This window comes from Aulostomus chinensis, chromosome 14, assembly GCF_037954235.1.
Source record: "Aulostomus chinensis isolate RoL2024-O1b breed Wild chromosome 14, RoL_Achi_v1.0, whole genome shotgun sequence".
Taxonomy (NCBI): Eukaryota; Metazoa; Chordata; class Actinopteri; order Syngnathiformes; family Aulostomidae; genus Aulostomus; species Aulostomus chinensis.
The window spans coordinates 3,883,461-3,905,020 of NC_141333.1; the positions used below are offsets into that span (position 1 = coordinate 3,883,461).

The 21,560-nt window shown below is 42.9% G+C and overlaps 1 protein-coding gene across 4 annotated transcripts; it reads right to left on the reverse strand.

Annotated features, from left to right (window-relative positions):
* Positions 1 to 8,046: 8,046 nt before the first annotated feature.
* LOC147249469 (uncharacterized) lies at positions 8,047 to 18,732 on the reverse strand. 4 transcript variants are annotated; one of them, XR_015119281.1, is made up of 9 exons: positions 16,510 to 18,732; positions 15,016 to 15,045; positions 14,763 to 14,874; positions 14,259 to 14,430; positions 12,845 to 13,785; positions 12,590 to 12,724; positions 12,228 to 12,348; positions 11,706 to 12,026; positions 8,047 to 11,516 (listed from the first exon to the last, which is right to left on the reverse strand). XR_015119281.1 is itself a non-coding variant. In XM_086224637.1 (8 exons), exons 1-8 carry the CDS (start codon positions 17,345 to 17,347, stop codon positions 11,937 to 11,939), a joined length of 2,442 nt encoding a protein of 813 aa, XP_086080763.1. In that variant the 5' UTR covers positions 17,348 to 18,732; the 3' UTR covers positions 11,580 to 11,936. The 4 variants fall into 4 exon arrangements, 1 of the variants encoding a protein (XP_086080763.1); XR_015119280.1 differs by having other exon boundaries at positions 11,706 to 12,029; XR_015119282.1 differs by lacking the exon at positions 16,510 to 18,732 and adding an exon at positions 15,317 to 15,363 and having other exon boundaries at positions 11,706 to 12,029.
* Positions 18,733 to 21,560: the final 2,828 nt, after the last annotated feature.

Sequence of the window (21,560 nt, forward strand, 5' to 3'; positions counted from 1 at the left end):
GTTCTGTAATCTGAGGAGAGACGTTTCTGTGCTGGGGTTCTGACAGAAGCCTGATTTGCTGAATATGTCAGTTCTAGTTGCTCGCAAAGAGAGATGGATGGATAAGATGGATCCAGTCGGTCCGTGAGGAAGAGAAAGTACGTCCGAGTGTAGCCAAGTGTAAAAAAAAAAAAAAAAAAAGTAATTTCCTGTTGCAGCTAGGTGGCGCTATGACTAATCTGCCCCAATAGATAATGCTTTTTTCTTTGACCCAACCCTCTACCAAGTTTGCTGAAAATGTGTCTCATAATTCTGCATAATCCTGCCGCTAGTCAAACAAATGCCACCAAAACATGAGCTCTCTGGCAGAGGTAATACTGGACATGAATAAACAAGATTTAAAATTGAAATTCAAAGATAATCGTGATTTTAAAAAAATGTTCACACGTTCATTGCCTTTGAAAATGTGTTCAGCGCGCAGTCACTGCGCCAAGGTCACACTGCCTGCTCTTCATACAGGTAACGGAGCTGTAGTTTCTTCACATTTTGACAGAGCCATGCCAGTGTTTTACCTCTGTTTCATCCTGCTCTGCTTCATCATTTGTCTCCTTGCTGAAGCTTTAGTTTTAACCTAAGTGCGGTATCAACCCTCTCATCTACAGTAAGTCCCAATCCCAGCTGTTCCAGGTGAGATGTCTGGTGTCACTGGGAAACACTGAGAGCGGCTGTGACCTTTCAGCTCCAATGAGCCTCGCTTCAAGAGGCAATAAGTCATCTAGTCTACATCTATTGTTCTCCCTCTGTCACCAGTATAGTCAATCAATAGAGTGAAACTCTCTAGCACCCCCCAACACACACGCATACACACACACACACACACACACACACACACACACTCACTGGTGAGAAGGATAGTTGCTGTACCTTCATGCTAACGGTGAATATCAACAAAAATACTCTCAAATAATAGAAACACATCCCATTTGCTAGTTGTCAAAATGTATTTGTGATGGTTTGTAACATTATTAAGATAAATAAGTGTGACTGACACAAAGAAGTCCCACCATGTGGCCACTATTGATTACCATTCAAGTAAACCTGCTTTTGTTTAGACACTAATTTGATGATGTTCCTCCAAAAAAATGAAAATGAAAAACAGGGAGAAAAAAAACTCAACTCCCTGCCCTGGGCGGCGGCGTGACGGTAAAGAACACCAGGCCTGTCGTGACCGATCCAGCCCTTCTCTGAGGACTTCCAGATTAACATAATGCTTCCATCCTTTCTCCTCCGTCAGGTGACAGGCCTCCGGATCAACAAGTCACTCCTACCATACATCCAGTTCTTAGGAGAAAGGAGCATCATAAGCACTGTTTGACTCACCTTCTTTAAATTTCGAGGTTCTATCAAAATTTAATCTATTTGGGATTTTCTGTCCCAGTTTCCCAGGACATCCACCAAGTTCAATGTGACCGTCATGCCTACTGCCAAAAAAAGTAGCTCCTAGACTGGGACAAAAACAGGAAACACACTAAATAAAACATCTAAATCGTGTGTATGGTGCAGTTTCGCCATGTAGAAAACATTAAAAGGAGTTTTTATAAATAATTTATATTTGGACTGAGTCAGTCTCTGTAGAATACTCTGTACTGGAGGGTGGATGAAGGCTGAGTTCTTGGTGTCAATCACATATTTACCCAGAGAAGTCGGCATCTTTGTTGTTGCTGTTTGCAGTCACGTTCAAACGAGAAACACTGTTTCTACTGTATGCCTCCTCAATGTATGTCTTAAAAAAAAAAAATATATATATATATATATATTTATATATATATATATATATATATATATATATATATATATATATATATATATATATATTTCTTATTCTACTATTTTGCCTTTTCCCATTGTTTTTCTTTCCAATTTAACATGAACATTTTACCCCTCCAAGTCATTCTGGTTGTTCTTCCACTCGTTCTGCTTCACCAGTGAACATCCTGGTGCACCGCATGCTTCCTCTGTCACATGTGGGGATGTCAGCTGTATCTCTCACCTGACGGCGAGGAGTTTCCCCAGGGGGGCGGGGAGGAACAAGCTGTGCTAGTTGAAACAAACTAGACGGACGTGAGGTGATGATGACCTTGACAGTTGACCATCAAAGCTTTTCTGTTCATCCTTGAGAATGTTCCCAAGGGGCGGAGTAATGGAAATGTGATGGGTGTACAACCAATCTCAAATAGGCTTCAGTGGACCCACCTATCAGAGACATCTGTGAGGTGATGGTGCAGGGCCCAAAGGACACATAGACACAACATCCATCCCAGCCACAACCTGTTCACCCTGCTGGCGTCTGGCTTGAGATCCAGAAGCATCAACGGTCACAGACCATCACCAGCAGGCAAAGCGTCATTTCCCCCAGAGTGGTGAGACTCCTTCCCCCACACTCCTGCTTCTACATCTGTTTTTTCGTTGTTTATTATTCAATAATTGGTCAGTAATTTCTGCTGTTACTTACTTACTACTTGCTGAAGGGGTTTGGTATTTTGAGGGCAGATTTGCGATAGCACCACCTGGTGACCTGATTATTATTATTATTATTATGTACTCCTTCTAGTGTGTCCACCAGATAATCTCAATTTTGCTCCGCCCCACTCATAAACTGCGCGCCGCCTGACTCGGACCAGGGACTGAAAGTTGTGAGTGCTTTCTAGGTTTAGGGGGTTTTGAGAGTTGCTCTGGGGCTACAACACACGTTTCATTGTACAACTCAGTGAAATACTAAAATAAACGCATCTTGAATCTTAAAAACACTCGTCATTGGTGATGTAACCAGCTGGTAACTGTCCTGCATTCATGGGATCCAGAGGAGTTCAGCCCATATCAGCGGATCCCTGGTTCCTCACAGACACTGCACTGCATGAAGAAGAACCGAATCTAATCATGTGCTAGAGGGAGAGAGAGAGCGAAAGAGAGAGAGAGAGAGAGAGAGCTCTAGTGGAATGATTGACAGTTGAGTCCAAATCGATTCTGCTAGAATCCCTTTCATGCAGCAAGGGTTGATGTGACAGCTCAGGTGTGATATGGTGGGTGGGCAGTGGCTCTAATAAAGCCAAGGTCAGAGTCATGGCCCCTGATTAATACACCTTGAAACGATCTTACGCCTCTCAAACATAAAAATTCCACCTGTTAATCAAGTGAAAACTTCATGAAGTCTCCTGTCTGAATCAGCCTCAAAGCAGGCCCAGTTCACAGTGTTCTTTGTTTTGTCTTGTTCAAAACCTTTTCCTTAACTTTTGAATATTACCATGTATTTTCACTTTGAGCTCAGAAACATGAACAGTAAGGCTGCATTATTCAAGCAGGTTTCATTTCTGTTTTCCAAATGTCTGTCAGCAATCATTAGTCTTCATTTATTCTCCTCTTGTGGTCGCCTGAAGCAAAAAGCCCTGGAAGCTGCTCCCTGCGGTGTATGACTCACAGCACACAAAGACCATCGCTCAAGCAAATATCCAGTCTTACTTACTGCCACATAATTTCTCATGAAACACAGCAGTGTTGTCTTGGATGCTTGACACAGTAGGTGAATTTCTGGGCAAAGAACCAGGACTCTGCAGAGAGTATCACTTAGAAGCTGCCTAGCCACAATTTCTGGCTATTATTCTGCAAGGCGCTAATGTTTGGAGTTTGAATTTGAGGACTGTGTAAGAGCAACTCTTCCAATGATAATAAAAAACAGGTTTCAAGTAAATGACTCCTTTTCTGATTGATCAAGGAGTGAAAGATAGGGGATGGAGGTGAGGGAACAATACGCGCGGTTGCGTTTCCAGCTGCTGTGGAGATGAAATGAAAACAGTGGATAAAAAAGGGGAGGATTCTTGTGAAATAGGAAATTATCAGTTTGCTTAAGCCCGATGAGGCTTTGGAATGTTAATTAAAAGTGTAGAAAATCAATCTGAAGGACCAAGTAATCACATTTAAGAGGAATACTGAAAACACACACGCTGGAGGGTGTTGTGGATTCAGCAGGTCTCCTCTACTGGGATGAATTACTGTACAGTGGAATTAAGAACGCAATTTTCCTCCCCGAGTTCCTCTTAGAAAGAAAACAGCAAAACCTCAGCATCCTTTAGAGTGGTCTTGGCTACTGCGTTGTCGGCTACACACAGTTCCCCCCACCGCCTGCAGGGACAGTGATTGGGGTCAGGTCTGACTTGGCACGGGTGGCAGGCAGAAGCTGGGTGTGCTGACCTGTGACACTGTAGCCTGACATTGCGGAAGGGGAATCTCCCCTCCCTGGTGAGGAGAGACTGCACTCGCAGTCTCTGGTCCACGAGGAGGACTGCTCATCTAGACGACATTATTGCTTCATATGCTGTTGGTAATAGTTAAGTGTGTTTTATGATAAATTTCCTGCATTAACCACTCGCAAAGGCATTTTTCTGAACTGATAAAGGACTGACTTTCCAACTATAGTCAAGTTTTGCAAATTTTTCTTTTTTGGAAACAGCATAAAGCACTCACACTTTCTCGAATTCACCAAAAAATTGTAGGCTCCATTGAATTTTTTTCTTTTTTGTCTTTTGTAAAGGTGCAAAGCGGGAAATGGTAACACTTCATCAGGATAAACTCTGACACAGCAAATCTTTAACCCGCCTGACTGACCAGCTCTTTCCGCTGTCGTCTTGATGGTTATTCCTGAACTTTTCTTCCATCTCCATAGGGGCTACATTGTGGCACCGGCACCAAAGAACAATGGCAACTTGTCCAACCTCCAGTAATTCCTGCTCTATTTTTCTCCGGTAGACTCAGGATTTTGGGGCAGGACAGTCAGTGCTCTCCGCCTTCGCCCTCACCAGAGATTTACACATTATTATTGATACAGTTTGGTATGAACATTGATTTAGTGAATCAATTTAAATATGGAAAAAAAAAAAATCAACAACACGCAACATTGTTATGGCCTCACATTGCCTCTGATAAATAGGGGTTGTATTAATCATGCAGGGCACAGTTTGTCAGCGCAGTGTTGTGCACGGCCGTAGCATTGATTAGCGATATGATACACAGATGTGTTGTGTACATTATTCATCAACATTTATCCCCACTTGCATTTATCGGGTTGTTGTTGTGTTTTTTTTAAAGACGATGGTCCAGATCGAGCTGGTCCAGTTGTCAAACTTGATTTAGATCAAAGAGCAACAAAGTCGTTGGCTGTTTCCCAACTATTGCTGAATGGCAATTTAAACCTGTCATGTCCAGTGAGATGCTCATGCTACTTGTGTGATTTCTTAAGAGCTACATTCTTCAAATTAAATATGTTTACAAATTAGAGGCTGCCAAGGTGATTAATTACCTTCTTTTCTCCCAGATAATATCATGTGACATCTGCCCTCTCCTTTCCTCCAAACTAGTGGCAGAGATCGCTCGTCCTCTTTGATTAATTAAAATAGACCCAAGGGTTAACATTTGCTAGAAAGCCTTTGTAGTCAGGCAGTTAATTGTTAAACCTGCCCTTGAAGCACACGCGTACGGGTCCAGGAGAATGCACAGCAGGACAGAAAAAAAAAAGATGCAAGGGTGAGGTGTTACGTCAGAATTTGACAGACAACTCCTGGAGCTGCACCGGCGTCCAACAGGCCACAACAGCTTTTAATATAACTTTGATCCTCTCACCCCAGAGAGCTGCTTCAAGTGCAAAGACAGGTAAGGCAACCGCTTCGGCTCCAAAGATGAGAAGTAAAAAAAAAAGAGAGAGAGACAGAAAGAGAGAAAAACAATTTGGAAACTTTTTTTCTGGATTGTTTATTTTTCTGGGAGCCAGCAAAGTATATTTACTCACTGTAAGGGAAAAACACACACACACACACACACACACACACACACACACATACTGCCGAGATACATTCTTTTTCCTTTAAAAATGTTTTGGACGTCTTTTTTGTTTAACATTCTTCTTTTTCTCAGCCAACATATGGAAAAGTGCAAGGTCCAAAGATTAAAAACAATGGAGGAAGTTTTTTTTCTTTGTTTGGTTTGCTTGTTTTTTTCTTTGCATTTCGAAAATTAAATTGAAATTGTGTGGGGGGGGGGGGGGGTGAAAGAGCATGTCACAGATATGACACAGCTACAAGTTAGAGTGAGACTTGCATTTCAGTGACTCTCCGTTGATTGTCTTGACCTCACAATGACACCCCCCCCCCCCCCCCCCCCCCATGACTTGTGGGTCTTCTTTTTCCAGTCCCATTCGGGTGAAATCAAGACGCTATTATATTTCACTTGTTTATTTATTTAGTAGTGCGCTGTCGCCTCACAGCAAGAAGGTTCCAGGTTCAAGTCCCAGCTCGGCCGTGGGGTCTTTCTGGGTGAGTCTCCATGTTCTCCTTGTTCCTGCTGGGTTCTCTCTGGTACTCCAGCTTCCTCCTACAGTCCAAAGACATCAAGAGGGACCAGGTTAATCCAGACTCTAAATTGACTGTAGGTGTGGCTGTGAGAGCCAATGGTTGTCTGTCTCTATGTGTTGGCCCTGCCATGGACTGGTGACCTGTCCAGGGTGAACCCCACCTCTCGCCTGAAAGCTGCTGGGATAGGCTCCACCCCCACACTCCACCCCCTGCGACCCTCAACAGGATAAGCGGAACAAAATGGATGTTTAGTAAGAACACGGTTGCTCGGCTTCCTGTGCTCCCCTGCTCACGAGGAGGGAGGCTACAGCCCCATGCATGGCGGCGACTGTCCATCCACACTGACTTGAAATGATATTTCAATTTTAATCCCATCGCTTTGATACTGTTAGCTGCCAACCCCACGGACACATAGTACTTCTGTTTTTACTGCATGTCAGGTTGAAGTCTGCTTTCTACCTGTGGATGCAGTGAGTGGAGGTCTGCCAGGAGCAGCTGCATTGATTGCTGTAACTCGGTTTGTTTCTTGTGAAGTCAGTCAGACGGTGGCTACAAAGATCGTATCATTCATGGAGAAGAACTGGTTGGAACCAAACACTCAGGTCTGATGATTGAATTTGATGATAAATAAAACATTTCTCCAACAGCTTCCAGCTTCACATTGTGGGTTTCACATTGATTAAGGCGAAGTTGGAGATTTGAGCTCTCATATTACCGAGCAATATCTGCTCTTTACTTTGGCAATCCTGCTGGCCTCGTGCTTGCTCTGTGATTATTTGAGTATATTTGCCCTCCAGCTAAAAACACTTGGAGGGTTTCTGGAATATTTGCCATAGTTCTGTCTTTGCCTATTCAGCATACATTTGGATAAAGCTAGCAAATTTGTCTACTTCTACTTCTATGTAAGTCAAAGTGGCAAAGAAAGGCAACTGGACTTGTTTGGACTTTTTTTTTTTTTTTTTTTACATTTTGGACATTTCCACAGAAATTGCATGTTACTTTCACCTTTAAAATTCATACATCTGGCAAGGGCTACAGTAAGTGACATCAGTACATTAACTGTTTTAATTCAGAGTACTTTTATTTGACCGAGCCAGACAAAAAAACCCACACGTCTTCTCTCCTCTGTAGGTATGTTTGGGATCTAGAGACCCCCAGACACCAGTTGACCGCTAGTTAGCTTAGCACAATGAATGATTGTGGATGGGAGGTGTTAGCATACCTCAGTTTAAAGTGATCACATACTCTTTTCTCCAAAACATTCTTTGCCTCTACTGATATATCCAGGGTGGCGTATAGCAATTATCGCATTAACTGAGAAATAATTTAAAATTGCAAGTCATTATAATTTTAGAATCCAATCCATAGCCAGGACTACTTTCCTTATTGGGCGTAGGGATTTTTTTTGCTGCACCTCAGACTTAGGCCAGTCTTCTTTGGAAGAGATCTGGACAAACCAAGATCCTCGTCTTTTTGAACCGGAATTCAGGAACTACAGGTTTTGGAAGCTGGATTAGCAGAACAGAGTATGCAAACGCTTCCCATCCACTACCATTCAGAGCGCTAAGCTAACTGATAGTAAACCAGTTTACAGGAGATATATCTTTTTGTCTTCATGGAACTGACTTAAGTGTATCCCCCCCCCCCCCAAAAAAAAAAAATTGGCATATCCTCTTGATAAAGGCTTTTAAATTGGTTATTAATTATGAATGTAATATCTCATCCATAAAAGGTATTCAAAGAAATTATACTGCTTCTTCAAACATGCATCTGCAGTATGAGAAGTAATGCAGGGTGATCACACTGTGCTAGTACACTCTGTTATTATTCATTAGGTGCTGGTGAACAAGCCATCAGTTTACATGAAATGTAATGATTTATTGGTGAAGCCTCTGATTTATCAATAAGACTGAATCTTTCACCACCCCCACTAAAAAACACAATTACCATATTTCATCCCTTCTGACAAGTCTTTGAAAGCACTGATAAACCATGAATGCATCATTATTTACGCTCTGACAAGCAAAATTATACATTCCAGAGCAGTGAATTTCATTAGATATGTCATGACTTCGCCTTCTGCTCTGAATTCTGCTGCATCTCAAAAGAGCCACAAAATTCAGGCAATGTTTCTGTGTAATTCAATTAAATTCCAATGTCTGCATTTAATCCACCGCTGTCACAAAACACACGTTTCTAATTTATGGTTTGATCCCCTTTTAAATGTGCAGGCCAAATCCCAATGTTATTCTTTCTGTAATGAACTCAAAGTTTGTTTGCTGTGCACATACAAGAGGAACTGAACGACTAAAAAGAGCGCTAATTTGTGTCATGTAAAATAGACGAGATGAGCGGTGGGGGATTCTGACATACCATTGTTCTTTGCTTACAGGATTAAAGCATAGTCGCAGCTTTGAATATAACCGATTTGTACATCTTAAAATGTAATTAGTCATTAAGATATTTTCTCGTGTTGCTGTCTCAGTCATTTGTAGGAGGAAACAGTCTGTTCTATTCTGATAGCAGCTCTGTTATGACAGAGAATGCTGTTCTCATATATTAAACACTTTGATGTTGCACATCACACAACTGAAACAGTTTAGCTGGGGAAACATTTTCTTTTATTTACATAAAAACATATGGTGTTCTAATTAAATTTTTCATTGGTGTTTTTGTACAAAGGCAATTACATTTTAATGAAAAAATGCAAGCGATGCTTCTAATAATATCACAGTGCTACTACCGATGCTTGAACTTTGCCATGCAGGTGTTAATATTCTGGTTTGACGTGAGCTGGCCGGTGATTACTGCAGCCTGATGATACACCAAAAACACAGACTTGAATATTAATGAACAGAAAATACAAACTGGAGTGATGAAGGCTGACATGGCTTCCCATTATACTTTATTATCGCTGTCATTTCTAGATTTTTTTTCTATTTTTTTTTCCAATGGGCAAAACAGATAAGAATATAATAATGTAAAATAGATAATAGAAGTTTTAAAATTACAAAGTTACTGAGCTCTTTTAGAAGCATGCAGGAAATTAATGAAATGGAGGATATTCAAGGGAATGTCACGGGTAGAGGACTGCATTGTCCTGCGTATCAAGGCTGATGCAGAGATTTACAATTCATCAGGGCGCAATACAAGCAAAGTCACAATCATAAATAACACTGTCTGTTCATGATATTGAATTATAATACAAATGTTTGGTTGAAAGCACTTTTCAAAAACAGACATAAAGTGCTTGACATAACAAAGTAGAACCAAGGATTAAGACGGACGAAAGGACAAATTTAAACAATAAAACAGAATGAGTCTCAGAATTTTTAAAGCTGTTCCAAAGGGTGATAATGTAAGTCGTAAAACAGAAAAAGACGTCAGCATTCATAAAATAGGCTTTCCAAATCATAATCATAGGTGCTCTCGATTAATGCTAGTATTCCGTTCTGTCCTTATTTTATGTTGTGCTGCTGTGACAAATGAATTCAGTTTACCTCACCTGTTAAAAAGACAAACAATCACCTGTCTAAATATAAATTTAGCCAGCAATATAGTTAAATAGCTTTAGCTATCCAATTATATCGGCTCATAGTAAATTTACACGAGACCGTTAGCTAGCTAGCTAGCTAGCTAAACTAGTTTGCTAACTTCCTAGGTTATCAAATTTGCTGACTCATGTTAACATTAACCTGACAGCATTTACGTTTTAATTCATGAGTAGCTTACTTTAAAAAAGAATTGCTAAAATTATTCAGAGTGCTACTATTTGTTTTTAAATTATAGATGTGAAAGTAAATACAAGAAAATATATGACAGCTACGGTTAAATGTATTGTCTAATAAAATCATATAGCCTAAGTAATATAATAATAATTGAGATATATAAATACACTAAAGAGAAATAATTGGATTTAATCCTCAAAAAAAAAAGTGTAGGTAGCTCTAAGTTACACATTCAGCCTGCAAGGTGAAAGGATGCAGATATTTTGGCTCAAATCAAGACTAATAATGAGATAGTATGGGCATGCTACACATTTCCTGAATCCGTAGAGTCCTGTGAGTATTCTGGTCTTCATCTTGTTTGTCTCTGATGTTCCTTGATGCCACAGGGCTTAAAGATAGTGTATAGTTTAGGCGAAAAAATGAGAAAAAATGTGTCTTTTAAATGGTTTGACGAGCCTCAGTAACCTATATATCTCACAGAGAGCTTTACAAGTGGGCTTAAATGAAAGCTTTGAACCACTAAAAAGCTACCAGTCCGAGAGGTCTGTCATATCAAAACATAAACTAGGGATGTGCAGGTATAAAAAAAATCACAACTAGAATTTGCCCACCCAGGTGATACTGATGTCATATTTTGGGTCTTGGGCCAAGGACTATAAGGGCCCTCAGCTCAGGAGGGCTCACAAAACTCCCAGCAGTTGTGACGCAAACCGAAATGACACTCGTGCCAGCGCACCAGAGTTGAAGCAAATCCACAAAAGTCATGCAGTCGTGATGAAACTGTTAAGCTTTGCGCTCTAAACGCAAGGAGATGGCCTCAAAAAATGCGGCGCAGGCAAGGAGGAGTGAAGAACAAGTGGATCTTTCATGAATCAAAATGGCTTCGGGAAGCGAACACGCCAGGAGGCCGAGAGCAGGGAGCCGAGGAAACTGACTAAGGACAGGGGAGACACCAGGGTAAATGAGCTGATGGGGAACCAGTGTAACACATTAGGAGGGGAACAACAGAGACTCAGGCAAAGACATCAACTGGCATCAATTTTCTGTATTTATTCAAATGGATTGGGATCCACCACATCAGTACGAGGTTCCTGGTACGCAGCTATTCAAGATTATAGTAAAACATCAAGGTAATTGTTGAGGCGCCGCTTTCAGTCGATACGCAGCATCAGCAGATCGTCCAAGTTCAGGTATCAGGAGGGAAGGCATGTCTGATCATCTCCGGTCACGATGCTGATGTGTTGTTGCTATGGCTGCTCCATCGTTCTCAGTTAAATGACACTCGGTCCTGGTCGTCATGGTCTAGATCCAGATTGACCCGGGTAGGCAGATGGCCGTCATCCAGGGGTGTTTGTTCAGTGACGTCACGGTGACGTCAGTCACCTCCTCCAGCTCAAGGCTTCGGACATAGCTACACACACACACACACACACACACACACACACACACAAATGCATCATGTTAGTTTCAGATCTCAGTTTTAACCCAGTGATCAGAACCATCCCCTTAATGGTCGGATAACATTCACCAAAAGCTTGATCAGAACTTGTAGGGGAACGGGAACCAAGACATGAATGCAGGTGCGTTGTGAACAGAATACCTGGCAGGAATTCTGATGGTGCTGGAGGCGACGGGCGGCTCCACTGCTGCTCCTGGACGAGCAGAACGACCGTTGAAAGAGCGACGACAGTGGCAGGAGACCGCTGTGAGCCAGGTAGAAGCCCAGCGGCTGTCCTACCAGGGTGGATCTGCCGGTGCTGGCTGGTGCTGGTGGTGCAGGAGCTGAAGAGGGGTCTTCCTGGTGAATGCCCCTGAGTGGCTGATGTAGGGACTAAGAAGCTCTGTGTGGGTTGAAGTGGTAGAGCCCAGGGTGTGGACAGATGTGGCAGGGCCAAAGGGAGCCTGCGGGGAGGGTGGAGCTCTGCTTGTGGGGGAGAGACTGATATTGAGACAGAGGCTGGAGAGAGAGAGAACCCGGACAGGGTGCAGTTCAACCCGGGTCTGACATTTTCACTAACCACCCACTAACTTCACCCCCATTGGCACCTCTAAGCCTCCACCATCAGTGTGAATGTGAATGTGGGCACGGCTAAGCTAGGACGGTGCTACGCCAGTACGCTACCTGCTGCTGGAAGGGGTGCGGCGCTCCCTGTTCCTGTATCACCCGGCTGTTCCCCCTTCTCAGGGCGAAGTCGATGTTCTGGATCCGTTGGCTCCTCATCTTGTTGTTGAACTGATAGAATCTGGACACATGGAGAGGTGGGACATATAAATTCTGCACTGGGCTTTTTGGAGGTTTGTATTTCTGTCTTTGCTGCGCTTCCTTATTGGCTATTTTAGGCCGCACCTCGCGTGGTGAATCATCTGAAATAACACAACTATCGGTGTCCCGTTGGCTCGCTCCTCAAGGTTAGGCACTTGTAAACAAACATTTTTGGACACTTTTGCTGTTGCTGGCAGTCAGTCAGCTGATCACAATCTTACTCAAGGATGTGGCTGCAGTTTTCTGGTGAGGAGCCACTCAGCGGGTCCCTCGGGTGGTCCGGATGTGTTGGGAACGCCTCCCTTGCTGGCCTCTTGTTCTGGATGTGCCACTGTCTTGTCTCTGCTTCCAGATCTCTGATAGGATGAGAAACAGGACCGTGATCCCTTTGAATCTTCAAATAATTGTGGGCTACTTAAAAATAATAGTCTTCCTCGAACCTCCTGTGCTGAAGAGTTCCTATGCGGAAACTGTACCTGACTCTGCAAATGAGGTGCTTGGATTCGTTGATCAGCTGGTCCATCCTCCCATGCAAAGACGCATTGTAGTCCTGAGCCCTCCTGCACTCTGCCACGGCTCTGTCCCGCTCCAGTCTCAGGCGCTCCTCCTCCTGCTGGGCCACGCACCTCTCCCCCCTCATTCTATGAATGATTCCCCGATTCTCAGTATTTTCCATCCTCAGCTGGTCCAACTCCTGCTCCAGTTGGTTTCTCTCCAGTCTGAGGCGCCCCTCCATCTGCTGGGCCACGCTCCTCTCCCCACTCACTTGGCGAATGATCTGGAGATTCTGCGTGTGGTCCACCCTCAGCGCCTGGAGCTCCTGCTGTAGCTGCTGTGTCTCATGTCTGAGACTCTTCTCCACCTGCTGGAATGCGCTCCTCTCCTCCCTCACTTTGCGAGTGGATCCTTGATGTTCCACCCTCAGTCTCTCCAGCTGCCGCTGGAGCTGGTCTCTCTCCAGTCTTAGTCGCATCTCCTCCTGTTGTTCTTCAGCTCTCTCCTCCCTCATGTTAAGAATCATTCTTTGATTCTGGATGTGTTCTGTCTTCAACCGCTCCAGCTCCTGCTGTAGCTGGCATGTCTCATGTGAGAGCTTCACCTCCTCCTGGGCTGCGCCCGTCTTGATCCTCACTTTGAGAATCAACCCTTCATTCTCCACCTTCAGTCTCTCCAGCTCCTGCTGTAGCTGGTCTGTCTCCAGCCTCAGACGCTCCTCATCCTGCCGGATCACGTTCCTCTCCTCCCTCATTTTCACAATGAGCTTTTGGTTCTGAGAGTTTACCACCCTCAGTTTCTCCAGCTCCCCCTTCAGCTTGTCAAGCTGGTGCCTCAGGTGCTTCTCCTGCTGCTGGGAGGCCTGGAGATGGTCCCTGCTCTCCTGCAGAGTAGCCAGCAAGCTCTCCATCTGGGCAGTTTTCTGAAAAGCACAAGTACCTTGAGTTTAATACTCTGTTATGAATAATCACTGAGCAGTTTTCTTGTAAATGTTTGTACAAGCTTCAAAGTCTCACTGTTGTGGTTTTTACAGCATAGATGCCATTGTTAGAAGTACAAAGTTAAGATTAAATCACGAGCGACACTAATGATGCATGACTTTGTCACCACGACTAGTTTTGTTGACGTGTAACATCAGTGTGAACCTCTGTAGTTGTGTTTAGCTGAATGTTAGCACGTTAGCTGCACGGCCAAATCAACGAGCACAGAAGTCCTTTGTGCCCCTTTCAATGCAGACGTGTGATTTTATATAAAACAAAACATGTTTGGACAAGGTTCTTCAGTATCGGGTCTGACCCACGAGGGCTTGAGATGCTCGTGATGTTTGATAAGGACACACGCAGAGCGACAGGAGCCTAAACAAACCATTGTCATGTCAGCTGGGATGAGCTCTACCTCATTTCTGGAGATTTTGACATCGTTGTCCTTTCCAACCGCAGCAGCATTGCGCTGGATGCGCTCACGCTCTTGGATCACCAGGTTCTTGTAGATCTCGTCAACCGGGTCGGTCCAGGTGGAATCGCCAGTTGACGAGTTGAAAAAGTACAGGTTGCCTTTCCCATCCTCGCTGCAGGGAGAAGGGGTGAGGAAGGGAGGGAGAGTTGTTACTTCAGCAGCAGGACTAGAAGGTTCCATGAGAGCTAAACACTATAAACTCAAGCATGTAAATGTGTCTTTTTGGTCAAAAGGCTCTGCTAACACTTGCAGTTCCTCAAACAACTTCATCAGAACTGACTGATGCGTCTGCTCAAACAAGGAACCGTTACAGAAAATCTTTTATCGTGGAAGCTGAGAAAGGCCATATTTGTAATTAAATCTGTAGGCCTTTATCTCACTATAAGAGGATATAATCAATCCCCAACCCCTATCCACCAACCTCTCGTTCCAGACTTCACCTACCAAGGGATCCAATGTGGAGGCGGAGGGGTGAAGAAGCCTATTTTGGCCACCCACATGAGCTCGGCCTCACGGTCCGGATCAATGCCAATGCTCCTGGCATATTCCTTGATATCTGATCGGGGACATGAGGAGAGGTCATTGTGACAGGAGAACAACTTGTGGATTCATTTAAGGGGAACAGACACTGACGGAATGACAACTTCAACCAGAGCTGAACGGTTTCCACACGTCTGCTGACAGGAAAGATACCTACCTTCCTCCGAGGGGGCAACAGCAACGTTATCTGCAAAGATTAAATTGTACAAGTCATCGTCAGTCGCCTTCTTTGCAGACATAAAACAGAGAAGCACTCAAGAAGACAAACCAATAAAACTCCAGTGTGCATGCCTCATATGTTGATAGTTTACTTTGATAGGCTTGTTTTTTTGTTTTGTAAAACACGACACACCAGCAACAAAAACTTAAAATTGTGTAAAATATTCTAAACCTAAGGCTGAATGGTTGTTTAGTCTGAGTTGTGGAGAATCGGGATGAGGAAGAACATTTGGCCGTACCTGTCATGATGACTGGTAAACTGTTTTCACGAGTATTGCCTAGACCAGGGGTCACCAACCTTTTTGAAACCAAGAGCTACTTCTTGGGTACTGATTAATGCGAAGGGCTACCAGTTTGATACACACTTAAATAAATTGCCAGAAATAGCCAATTTGCTCAATTTACCTTTAACTCTATGTTATTATTAAAAATTAATGATATTTATCTTTGTGAAAACACTGATCATGTTAATGATTTCTCACAACAAATATATAGAAACAGATAAATATCAATATGCAACACTTTATTTTTATATTTTCTCTAAGTGCACATGTTTTTCAAATTTTTCAAACATTTGAAAATGATCACTTCTACGACAGTCTTGTGAAATCACAATATCCCATTTTAACTAGCTAGCCACTAACATTTTTTAACAAATCATGAATTACTTTGCACCATGTTCGTACAAATAATAACTCATGTAAAATACAAAAATCAACTCTCAAATTTTTAAATAAATCATGTCACACTTTGAACTGGACACCAAATCTGTTATCTGTTTCTTTGTCAGTTAGTGGGAAGCCTGGCATTGCATGCCGTTAACCAGTGTGTTGTACTCTGGTGTGTAACTTGACACTGCAACTCTGAGTGAGTCTTGCAGATGTGCATCAGTGAGGCGTGTTCTGTGTTTGTTCTTGATGAAGTTCATGTCAGAAAAGGCTGATTCACAAAGATAAGTTGAACCAAACAGGCTTGCAACCTTCATAGCTGCTGCGCATTCACCACTGTACTTTTCTGTGTCAAGAAGGCACCAAAAGTTTGGTGCAGCCTGATGGGCTTTGAGGTGGAGGTCATTTTGCAGTGTTACAATTTCAATCTCCACCTGTTCAGCATCCAGGCTGAATGTTGCACTTAACTGCTCAGCAATACATGATATGTCCACGTTCATGAAAGGATTAGAAATGAACGACACACATGGCTCAAGCTGATCCAGGTCACAAAACCTGTTCTCAAACTCTCGCCCAACTCTGTTTATGACCTGAGAGTATTTTTCTGCAACTTTGTCAAAAGCCTCAGATGCAGAAGCATTGTCTTTCAGCACCATCTGCACAGAGGGAAAGTGCAGCACTTTTTTTCTCTGTAAATGCAGAGAAAAGGTTCATCTTAGCTTTAAATGCATTTAAAGCACTTATCATATCGGCGACAGTTTTACCTTTGCCTTGCAGCTCACAGTTCAAACTGTTCAGTTTCCCAGTAATGTCCGTTAAAAATGCAAGGTCAAGTATCCACTCAGTGTCCTCCAGCAGCACAGTGTCCTCACCTCTGGACTGCATGAACTCTTTGATTTCACCCAAAAGTGACAAAAAACGTTGCAAAATTCGTCCCCTGCTGAGCCATCGGATTTCTGTGTGTAGTAGCAGGTCATCATATTCAGCTGACAGCTCCTCCAAAAGTACCTTGAATGTTCTGTGCTGTTTAGCTCTGGAGCGGATGCTGTTTATGATCTTCACGACGGGAGTCATTACGTGCTCAAAGCAGATCACTTTTGCACATAAGGCCTGCTGGTGTATGATGCAGTGGTACTGCAGAAAGTTTGGGAACTCTGGGTCAGCTTTACAGTGAGCAACGAATCCTGTGTGTCGGCCGATCATAGCAGGAGCCCCATCCGTAGTCACTGATACCAGCTTTTCCAGCGGCACCTTTTTTTCCACCAAAAACTCCTTCACTGCGTTATAAATGTCAACTCCCCTCGTAGTTGTCTTCAGGGGCAGCAGTGTCAGAAGTTCTTCTTTTGTGGAGAAATCATCAAACACCATCCGGATAAAGACCATCAGCTGAGCCGTACTGCTGCTGTCCACCGACTCGTCACACTGGATGCTGAACCACCGGCACCTCGCCAGATCACGGTCCAGCTGGTCGGCCAAGTTCCCAGACATCATCGACACTCTTCTTACCATTGTAGTTGCCCCGAGTTGAACATTGGAGGGACTGGAGAGTACATCGGTTCCATACTTCTCGTCTTCAAGCACAGTTTTAGCAATTATCATCATTGCTTCTTTGACAACCTCCCCGTCTGTAAATGCCTTCTTTTTTTGTCAAGTACCCCCAAAACATTTTTGGTAGAAAATAAAGGAGGTACAGTGCTGTGCCATCAGTGTCTGATTTATTGAAGTGAAACAACTAATAGCAATGACTTGCTAGCGTTGGCTAATCGCTCCCCGCAAAAAAACCCCACAGTGCCTTGGGTGCCTACTCCCGGTACTTCGTCAGCTCTGGTTTCGCCTTCTTTTTCACAAGTTTCTCTGTATTTTCAGCCGCATTGCTGCTGTGCTTCAGCCACATCTCCATCGTTCCAGTGCATCGTCATGGCAACGGCAGGTTATTGACGAGTGATGCTGGATCCATGGGTAAAACTAACTTGGTTTTGAGAGAGTCTGTTTTTTTTTAAGGACATTAAAATTGAATACTGAATATAAAATTCAGTGTATGAACATACATTTGTATTCTACCAAACTTTTTAAAATATAATTATTTCTCAAGACTTAATTATTATGAGGATTACTGCTTTTTTTAAAATATATATATTTTTGTAAAGCTTAACGTACCCCCTGGAGTACCTCCACGAACCCCCATTTGAGAACATGTGATCGAAATAATAACAATTAAATCGTGTTACAAGTAAAACATATAGTAAATGTGATTAACATGTTCACAGCATTTTTGGAACATTTATGCCATACTGCTATTTTTGTACATATAGTAATATCCCTCTATGGGTGCAGTTGAGTATAATAAGCACAATAAAAAGAAATACCATTTGTGTTTTAAAAAAAAAAAAAACAACAACTCATCACTGTGCAGGCAAAATACATCAGTTCACCTGGATGAGTAAATAAAACAAAAAACTGAAAATGCGAACATGATGTGGAAGTACATGTAGAGCCACAAATAAGATCATTCTTTGAATAATAAAATTAATAATTACACTTCATACATAAAGAGCTACTCAACACAATTTTAAGCCAGATAGAATTAACTGTTTGTATTAATAATTGATCGTGTACACCCTGCCCAGCACCAATCAATAAAAGGTTCTGCTGATTCCTGCTGTGTCAACTGACTGATGACTGACCAGCTTTCCTGGAGAAAATTACAAATTCTCATTTATTATTAATCGCCCGATTTAATTGGATGTCAATTTGTGAGCCAAAGATGCTTCATTAACCAGCTGGTGGATTGGTGCTTTATGAACCGAGGCAGGAATCTGCTGGTAAAAAGAGAGCCGACACATTATTTATTATAATTTGTTGCTGAAATGTTTGCTCTTTTATTTGACACACCACCACCAGCAGCAGCAGCAGCAGCAGCAGCACACTGCTTATAAATCAGAGAACTGTGGACAACTTTGGAGCAAACTTGTTCTGCTCTCAAGTTTAATGAGACTGACCTTTGCTGATGGAGAGCGGAACTCGTCCCAAGCATATAAATAGCAACGGACGCTGACCTAAAGAATCAGAATGGAATCAAAGCTTGTCAGTGCTTTCTTCCATATATGACTCACCCGTTTTACTGTAAGCAAGCATCTGACAATTTTGGCGCAGTAAAAACACACGCTATAAGTACCTACAGTTGGCTGTTGCGTAGTTACGGTCGGACTCCCTGGAGGTCTGTCGTGTTTTTAGTGTTTGGTGCAGCAGCAGATAAGTGCAGCCTCACTCTCTCCAGCACGAGATGTGAGGGGTGATGGGAACAGCTGTTCTTTTCTGCTGGTTTGAACTCCTCACTAAAAGAGAATATTGCACTCTTTGAAACTGAGGCATCAATAGTGTAATCAGGTCGAAGAAGTGGGTCTGCTCTTCTTATATGCGTGATCACAACCCTTGAACCATTCTGCCTGCCAGAGTACAAGTACATGAGGATGAATGTGCGCAGTTGTTTATCAAGACGAAAACTCCCTGCGGCAGGATTTCTGTCGGGAAGGTTAAAAAAAAAAAAAAAAAAAAAGTCAGAGACCAACACACTCCATCATGCATGTTAAGATTCATGGTACTATTTATGTACATATATGTCTCTTACCACATAAGTCATCGCTCGTGCATCATCCTCAGAACATTTTGGAAAAGCCAGTGGGATTTATTGGCCAAAAAGAATCACCTGAAACCAAGAACAGTAGTGCTAGCTTAAAATAACCCTTTTATATCGATATAAGACGGTCCTCTTCTCTGGAGTTCGCTATGTGTGACCGCCGTGTTTTCAACTCCAAATGGAAAAAGCAAACCCTGAGGATTAAAGTATGTTTGGTGTCAGCAGTGCCCTCACATTTCTAAACTCCAGCATTATTATGTATTCTGTGTGTAAAGTATCTACATAAATATTCAGTATCATCGCCGATGATTCTAATGTCTCTTGCTGCTAACGTAGGATGGCCAGGATTATTATGTATACTAAGGGAGGAACGAGGGGCGGGGTATCGGTTTCTTGTAATCTACAACTTCTCCAACCCACAGTATGCAATTTTTAATGGTGGGGGTCAGTGGCAGACTGGTTCCAGCCACGGAACAGGTGCTGCACATGTGCAGACAGTGCTGCCGTCAGGCCTTGGCTGCATATGGACTGGGTCCACCCTTTTGGACAACTTGGCAACACCAAACTAGAGTGAGTTCTAACATCTACTTCCTTGTTTGTCGTACAAAGTGATTTCCATTTATTTGAGAAGTCTTAATTGTTATTTCAGAAGCAGAGTCAGGGATGTTGTAGTTTAATACAGAGCACGCAGACAGTGCCCAGTCACCCACTCAGCACAGCCCATTAGCCAATAAAAACATGACTTTTTGTGTACTTCAATGTGCCCAGTTGTAGAATGTTTGTTGCTCCTCCCTATAATTCACCTTTAACAGCCAGCCATTAGCACATGCTAACAGCTGCAATATTCATTATTTTTGCCCCATAATTAATGTTTTATGAAGCAACAAGAAGGATTTAGACTTAATAACATGTCAGGGCAATTTTAGGTCTAAATCGAAACTGAACTCAAAGATCATAACGGTTCCTCAGAGCGAGACAATCGGACACAGAAGACCTGCATGCCTCACAGAAGCTCTGTCTATCTGTTTGCATCTGGTTCAAATCCCATACAAAACAAGACAGGCGTACCAAAGTGAAAGCTATGATCTGACGTCTCTTCCACAGATGCTCCTGAAACAATGGCTGAAACGAGGACCATCACCATGAGTCCATGTGACTGTAAAACAATGAATTCCCTCCCTGTGACGATGAGAACTTCATGCAGTGTTATTTGTCTGCCACAGGTGACAGTACAAAGGGCAGCGATGTGGTTTTATGTTGTCCAGGACAAGAGGGACACATAGTGGCAGGACTGATCTCTGGAAGCTGTTTGATAGGAGGAGGCAGGCTTCAGTTTGATACGATGACGCCTCTCCACCACCAGCCTCTTTGTGGCTCTATCTCAGGATGTTTCACCCCCTGCCTCCCTCAGAGCCAAAGACCCCCTCGCTCATTCTTGTCTCATACACATCTTTTCAAAGGCTGTCAGCAAGACGAGAAAACGGGATGATGGATGGTGTGTGTGTGTGTGTGCATGTGTGTGTGTCACTATGCATGTTTTTTTTATCTCCACTGTTGGGGCTGTTACTTGGAAAAATAACACACACTCCTGTGCACAGGTAATTTGTTAATTCCAAGCAACATAACATTATATTTATATATTCTTACACAGCAGCACATCCCCTTAGCCCCTAAGCCTAAGGAGGACATACACAATAACAATTATTGCTAGCAGGCGCTTGGAAAAATTTTAATGACATATTAACAGTGGTGGGACTTCTTTTCTGGCAGGGGAATAGTTTGTACTTTAACATAGGCGTTTTTTTTTTTTTCCTTGACTGCAACAAATTCATGTACACATTTAGAACGCGCTGCAAAAAATTTCCTTCAGTGGGTAGAAACATGGATGTCACCAGCCATCTGCCTCGACCAGTGGGGGTGAAATACGACCAGAGCGTGAGCGTGTGTGTGAGAGAGTGAGCGTGTGTGTGTGTGTGTGAGAGAGAGAGAGAGCGTGTGTGTGTGTGTATGAGTGTGAGAGAGAGAGAGAGAAAGAGAGAGAGAGAGAGAGAAGGATGGGGGGACTGGGATAAATAACAGTCCCAATAATAGCAGATATTATTATATGAATTAAATAGTATTTATTAACTACGTATAATACTAACATCAAAATAGTAATAGTAGTTCTCACTAAAGGAA